Here is a 7,650-nt window from a genome sequence, read left to right as displayed (position 1 = left end):
GCGTTTGAACGGAACGCTTTCCAAGGAAGCAAGAGACAGAGAATTTCAAAAGGAGACAGACGCTAGGTCAGATTCTTGTCTCAGATTAAAAATCTCCAACGCTTGAAGCAAATGAAGTGATATTCCATATCACCAGACTCCTTCTTCGCGATGAAGTGAAAACAGGGTGAGGGTGCACGCGCGTCTTTGTGACAGCTGACTTGCTGCGAGGACGGCACGATCCCTTCCAGCACAGCCGTTGCCCGCATTGCTCCATCCGCAGCGACCCTGCCCCTTATTACGCGAGGAGGGCAGGGCAAGGAGCGCGGCTGACGTAACTACCAAGTCTTTATAAGAGGGCCCCGCGGTTTAGGGCAGTTGCTGGGCTCCAAGATTTGTACTTGCAAGAAGCTGAGGGGTTGGAGTGAAAATGCAACAGGGAAAGATGCATCCGATACATACTTGCAACTCTATCAGACCTTTTAAACAAAGAAAGAGTTTGGGTAAGTTATTCGGTGTTTTTTCTATTTAAAAGCTGCAAAATGCTACACTTAAGAGTGAGATTTGGAAGTAAGCACTATTGAAATCAATGGTATTTACCCTGTAATAGCTGTTTTTGGGATTGGAGTAGTAAACTCTAATCCTAGATTTGATAGGATTGCACCCTCAAGGTGTAGACTAGGCACATTTAGCCAATGGGACTTCTGATTTATGTGGTGGTGGACAGTGCTATCAAGTTGAAGCTGACTTAGGTCAACCCCATAGCTTTTCCAAGGCAACAGCCATTCACAGGTGGTTAGCCATTGCTTGCCTATGCATTAGCAGCCCTGGGTTTTCTTGGTGGTGTGCTAACCAGGGCCAACTGTACTTAGCTTCAGAGATCTAATGAGATCTGGCTAGCCTGATTCATACAGGTCAGGGCTGATTTATACTGCAAACCTATTCAGAGAGACTCTAGTTCAAGCCAGCCGTGAGCTTAGACTAGAATAGATCTGCATAGGATTGCACTGTTGGACACATTACAGGCTTCACATTTCCCGTCCTCAATGATTTGAATATGCTTCCTAGTAAGTTCTGTATGGCTTGCAGTGTTGGGCAGTAAGGAAAGTAGATGTCTGATCCTTTCTTTTCTTTTGGTCAGCAAGCAGAATGGAAGAAGTTATAGGCATTCGGGGGAAATTCCCTACAAAAATCCCTGTAAGTATATATTTTCTATTCCCTTTGTTTGCTAATTATTGATGGTTGCATGTTTTCTCTAAAATGAAACTTTGTTCTTTAGCACTAAAAGTGCTGTGCAGTATATTCTGTTCTTAGTTTGCTCATTTTTCCCTTCTAAAACAGGTAATTGTTGAAAGGTATCAAGGAGAAAGGTTCTTGCCACTGCTAGACAAAACAAAATTTCTTGTACCTCAGGAACTGACCATGACACAATTTATAAGCATCATCAGGTATGTATCAAGCTGCTGATAGGCAGTTAATCATGTTAGTGTTTTCTGCTATGTTATGAAGCACCTTCCTGTGGTGCTGACTTATTTGACTGACTTATTTTTCTCGTGTTTTTGATGACACTCTATTATTGGAATCTTTCTGCAAATTATTCCTTTTTGTTTGTAGGAGAAATCCAAGGTGGATTAATATATCCCCATCTCTATTTTAAGAATAAAGATGTTTCTTTAGGGATGCATTAGCACTCAAGGTTTATATAAAACCTGTAAATTATGGGGTGTGGTCCCCCAAGAGTATGAAATTATTCCATTCATTCCCCATCTGGTCACACCTTAATTCTATGCCTAGATCTGAAGATTTCCTTTTGGCATGCCCTGTAAATTTTATTATTATTATTATTATTATTATTACTACTACTAAGTCCCACACTATATTTCAAACTACTTTTTAATCTCATCTTGAAATTCAAACTTTGGAGAGGGATCTGCTCAAGAAACAAAGATACAAATACTTTGGGGGCCTATAGAACTAGGTCCAAACATTCACGAGAGTTCTATAAACCTAGTGCCTGTTGCCAGCTTTTGTGCCCCAACTCCCTTCTGAGGGGAAATGAGGAGCTGCATTAGGAAGTCAGCCCATTTATATATCTGATTAGCAGCAGTTCTTCAAGGTCAGAATATCTTGTACAGATGTTAATGATGGAGCTCAGTGAAATTTTGCATTCCTTCTTTTTATACTTCCTCCAAATGTTCCATCATAGCCTGAAATCTGCAATGACGGTCAAAGTATTAAGAAATTCTTGTAGAGTTTCTACTGGGAAGCATTCTGTAAATTTAAATAAAAGAATAAAGACATATACACCATGCTTCTTCCTGCCAGTTTCTTCATTACCAGGATTGTATCTATTTTCTGACTACAGGCCTGCCTGTTTGGCCATTAATTGCCCTCTGAAGTGGCTCTGAGCTATAACCTCTTTTTAGAAAATGTGCTGCGTTTCAAAAATCTGCTCTTGATCCTAAGCAAACTGGCTAGCCCATCATTGTTTACCTTTTCAGTCTGCAGTCTTTTCAAAACAAAGTGAACAATGGAGTAGATTCTCTTAATCCAGCATAACATTGCATTTCATGAATTGTGACTGTGAATAGTTGGCACAGTAGGCACAATATCCAGTATCCTGTCCACAGCAAGCACTATACTTCCAGGTTCCATGCCATGAAAATTGATACCTGTTTACAGGGCTTTTTTTCAGCAGGAACGCAGTGGAACAGAGTTCCAGCACCTCATGAAAATGGTCACATGGCCGGTGGCCCCGCCCCCTGATCTCCAGACAGAGGGGAGTTTAGATTGCCCTCCATGCCGTGCAGTGTGGAAGGCAATCTAAACTCCCCTATGTCTGGAGACGGGGCGTGGCCACCGGCCATGTGATCATTTTCACCAAGGGTGATTTAAATTTTAAAAAACTCCCCCCTTCCAGCTGACCCAAAGTGACATCATTGTGTGGTCCTGAGTTCCACCACTGAGTTCCACCACCTCTTTTCCAAGAAAAAAAGCCCTGCCTGTTTAGACATGCAGCAGTGTCCTTGTTTTAGAATTGTATATCTCATCACAGCAATCATCCTGCTATTGTTCTACCACTAGCATTAAGGGTTTTTTTAAGGCTAAGTATGTGTTTGCTGCAATGTCACTTACTACTTTTTCCCCACTTGTGGGGGAGGGGTTAACCTTGCACAGTCTTCCTGCTTTTCTATATCTGCAATGTGTTTTAAGATTACACAGATACTTTAGTTATAGGTAGATCTGTGACATTATGGAAATGATGGTGACTTCTGCTGGTTAGGTCTTTCTCCTACCCCCAAATCTTTCCACTGATGTCATAAATTTGCTAATGTGGGCCATGGGATCTAATCTGCGCTGGAATTGGCTTACAATATCTTCGTAGCTCAGAGGAAGCAGATATGGTATCGCTATTGGAATGCCCAGTTTGAATCCAGACTTGTTCCACAGTGAGTTTGGGCCATTTCACACACAATGCAATGGCGAAACTGGCTTTGCCATGTAGTATGCTTTCAGAGTTGTAGCAAATCATGGCTCCTTGGCAAATATACTTGTATGACATGTGTGTGTTTTATCTGTGGCATAAATTTTTTGAATAGTCTTACCCAAGTAGCTATCTGGCCACTTAACCTATTACTTTGAGAATAAAATAACACTCTGAGAGCCAGCTAGATGAGATGGCCAACTAGACAAGACACTGGAAGATTGGTTTATAATAATTTTATGCCACCATTCCTCTAAGGCATTCAGGGTAGCATATGAAGATTTTCTTGCTCTCGTTTTATCTTCCAAAGAACCCTATGAGGAGGCTTAGGCTGAGAAATAGTAACTGGTTTCAATCAGTAAACTTCATGGCTGGGCACAAAGTTTGAACCCAGGTGTCTCTAGTCAGCATCTACATTAACTCTCTGATCTGATCATCCTGCAGGTTTTAGATTACAGCAGTCAATAGGACAAGGGTGTGTGGGTTTAAATTCTAGTCCAAATAGCTTTCATCTCTTCTCAGAGATGTTACTTACCTTGTGTAGGGAAATGTTCCCCCCATGTGGCTGACAACAGCTTCTAGTGAATGATTTGATTGGAAAAACAGCTCAGGGGAGGAATTTTTTTTAAAGCTTTCAGATTTGCTTTTGTCTTCCCTTTGCTGCCTTTTAACAACAACAACAAAAACTGTGAGGAGATGTGATTATTATTCTCCCTGCATCATCTTCTACTTGACAAGCTTCTTGAGGGAGGCATGGGTCACTGATTTAAGAAAGTTCTTTGGTCTTGCACCAGTGTAATATGCAATGAATGTTCAACCTATGCTGCAGAAAAAATTGTGAAGACTTAACAGTGCCATACTAGCCAGAGTATGCCCGTTGACTTCAATGGATTTAGAATAACTCATCCTAACTCTGCTTAGGATGGCAGCTGTAAGTTTTCTAGATGTAAAAATTTCCTAGGAAGAAACAAGAATAGGTTAAATTAGGCCTAAAACACTTTGTAGTGTGGTTTAATCCTGCACTATTTTATATATCAAAGGGCATCTGGCTATTTGTTTCCATGTTTGAAATCAATAGTGCTGTTGTCCTTGCCAAGTAGCCCCATGTTCTAAGGGACCCTAATACATTGTAGAGCTGTATGACCTAATCATGTGTTTTCTGTGTTTCACCTTTGGCCTAGGTAAACTTCTTGGCAGTTTAATCAAATCTTAATATACCTCCTGTTTTTAATTTGGCTATTCTGAACTCGCAAATATCCCAAAGCCTGTGTGAATGACTGGCAATTTACACGCCTATTCATGTTGCAGCTAATCCCCCTGCCCTTTCTTTGGGTAATGGTAAAAAGGTAATGCAAGTGCCAAGTCATCACTGATCCATGGGGGGAACGTCACATCACAATGTTTTCTTGTCAGACTTTCTGTTACGGGGTGGTTTGCCATTGCCTACCCCAGTCATCTACACTTTACCCCCAGGAAACTGGGTACTCATTTTACTGACTTTGGAAGGATGGAAGGCTGAGGCAATCTTAAGCCGGCTACCTGAACTCGGCTTCCGGAAGGATCGAACTCAGGTCATGAGCAGAGCTTGGGCTGCAGGGGTAATGGTATTGTCTGACTATTCCTAGTCATCCCACACCTCGAAACACTTCTTGTGTTAAAGGCAGAAGTGCTAGTATGGAAATGGCAAAAAAGAGATATATTACAATCAGGACTGAATTTTGTCCTTAGAATGGAATGGTGGCTTTCTCTGACAATATACACAGAAGGGGTGCTTGGGAATGATCAACCTGCTGTTTCTGCATTTATTGAAGGAAAGTCTGGCCATTCAAGTGCCTGCATATTTACACTGTGCATGAATTTTATTTATTGTCTGGATTTTAACTTGGCCTTTCAGCCAAAATGAATTGGCTCTTAAAGATGCTTGCTACAATTAAAAATCAATACACGTTAAAATATAATTTAAAGGGGGGGTGCTAATGAGGTATCACCATGGGAGAGGGGCTCTTCATAGTCTCATTCTAGGCATAATTGAAGCATTTCTGCCTTATTCCTCTTTTCCCTCTGGCCTCATGGATGGTAGATGTGAGATGGGAACTCGAAGCTGCATCTAGGAATGAGAGATTTTGCCTCTTAGGTAGTTTCTACTGCCAGTATCCAAAAAGCAAAGTGTAAGTTCACACTGAGAATGTTGTGGAGTTTCTACTGATGTAAATGAGTCTTGTTTCCCCCCCCGCCTATGAACAGTAACATAATTGTCCCAGATCAAGCATGATTCAGCATGATGTGAAAAGATTTCTGTATTTTAATAATGCCTGTCTTTTATTAACTAGAAGCAGGATGGGACTGAGTTCAACGCAAGCTTTCTATCTGCTAGTAAACAACAAGAGTTTAGCCAGCATGTCTCTGACTCTGGCTGAAATATACCAGGATTACAAAGATGAAGACGGATTTATATACATGACTTACGCTTCCCAGGAGATGTTTGGATACTTCTTGGCCACTGGCAAAGGGAAATGTAAGGAATGTCTCCTAAAAACATAAGTGTCCTTTGGGAGGCAGCTGTGCCTAGGCAGCTGCATTGTGAATCATGCAAGTTACTTGAAGAGAAAGGATGCTCTGAAGTGGGCTGTACTGAAGGATTAATGGCCCAGGAGCTGGCAAGGCCCAGCGAAAGAAGCAAGTGGTGTGATAAACTATCCTAAATAAAGGACATGGGCATTTTGGGGGGGTATTTGAATGGATGCTTGTGTGCCAAAAGAAAATAGTTGGGGTATGCTTTGGTGGTTTGTTTTCTTCCTTTTAAAAATGCCCTTAAATTATGTAATTGTTTTTTAAATTGTTAATAAAGTTGAAGACCGGTGAGATGCAAATAAAGGAATTTCAAGATTGGGGGGGGGGAGTAAATATGGGAAACTGCCACAGAACCATGTTGCAGTGTACATTAAAGATCTGGTAAACATTCTGGTTAGTGTAGCATTCCTTGTTTGGAAACTCAATTTTGTAGCACAGCAAAACAGAGAACCTATAGTTGGCTTTTCAGTCAGTTGTTATCATCCTCTGGAAGGAAGACTCCTCAAGAGTAGGGTGTGGTTTTGTTTTGTTAGTTTGTTTTTTGGCTTAACATTGCCAAGTGGTGAGTCTTATGTGCAACTTGGTTTTAGACAGGAGGTCGATGTTGTGCCATGTGATGGGCTTCTCCAGAAAGCATTAATGCATACTGATCACTACATGGTCAGTACTCAAGGTCGGGTCAGGAATGCTAAGGGTACAGCTCCCTAGATAGGAGTGAGGTCAGAATGCAAATAGTTACATGGTATCTTGCAACTGTTTAAATTGAGGGTTTCTAACCTTAGCACAGAAGCAGCAGTTCCTATGGCTATAGAAGGACTTTTATCCTGCGACTGAGTGTTGCCTTTTGAACTCTACTGTGGGGTTCAGTGGAGCCTTTTAACTTTGACTCCTGTTGATGATAAGATTACGTTATAAAAATGAGTCTTGTCAAAAGTGTTTCTTTCATAGTTCACATTGCATAGTGCAAGGGGATTGAAAATTGCTTAGCCTAATCCTTGCTGATAAAGTGAGTCCATTGCACCAACATCAAGCTTAAGGTGGCTGTTCTTCAATGGTGCTAGCACCTTAGTTGGCAAAAATATGCAACTAAAGTTCAGGTCTTTGGAATGTAACAAACCACATGACTTGGAGTGTGTTCAGCCACAAAGCCTTATCCTTCCCAAAGCCTGTGATACATACTCCCAGTCATGTGGTTTGTTACATTCCAAAGACCTTATTTTAATAGGTGTTCATTGTGTTGCATAGATAAATTCTACCTTGGCAAGATATGCAATTTGGTTTACTAGATGGCTAGTTCTGAAAAATAGTATAAGGCAATGTTTCTATATAAACTATACCAGTATGGTGTAGTGGTTAGAGTGTCAGACTAGGATCTGAGAGACCCAGATTTGAATTCTCACTCTGCCGTGAAGCATGCTGGGTAACCTTAGGCCAGTCACACCCTGTGCCCAACCGACCTCACACACAGCCTCTCTGTGAGGATAAATTGAAGGAAGGGAGAACTATGTTTTAAGCCTCTTTGAGTCCTCATTAGGGACATGTGGAGTCTAAATATCTAAATAAATTTAATTAAGACGTACTGAACTAGTGTGGTCCACCTAATGTTACTGAGAAAA

At 41.1% G+C, this 7,650-nt stretch overlaps 1 protein-coding gene across 1 annotated transcript; it reads left to right on the top strand.

Annotated features, from left to right (window-relative positions):
- Positions 1–390: 390 nt before the first annotated feature.
- MAP1LC3C (microtubule associated protein 1 light chain 3 gamma) lies at positions 391–7,133 on the top strand. The gene is made up of 4 exons (XM_054984862.1): positions 391–482; positions 1,121–1,176; positions 1,321–1,427; positions 5,794–7,133. Exons 1-4 carry the CDS (start codon positions 410–412, stop codon positions 6,002–6,004), a joined length of 447 nt encoding a protein of 148 aa, XP_054840837.1. The 5' UTR covers positions 391–409; the 3' UTR covers positions 6,005–7,133.
- Positions 7,134–7,650: the final 517 nt, after the last annotated feature.

This window comes from Eublepharis macularius, chromosome 1 (genome assembly GCF_028583425.1).
Source record: "Eublepharis macularius isolate TG4126 chromosome 1, MPM_Emac_v1.0, whole genome shotgun sequence".
Taxonomy (NCBI): Eukaryota; Metazoa; Chordata; class Lepidosauria; order Squamata; family Eublepharidae; genus Eublepharis; species Eublepharis macularius.
Note: the sequence above shows the minus strand (reverse complement) of the source record. Positions and strands in the feature narration are given on the sequence as shown.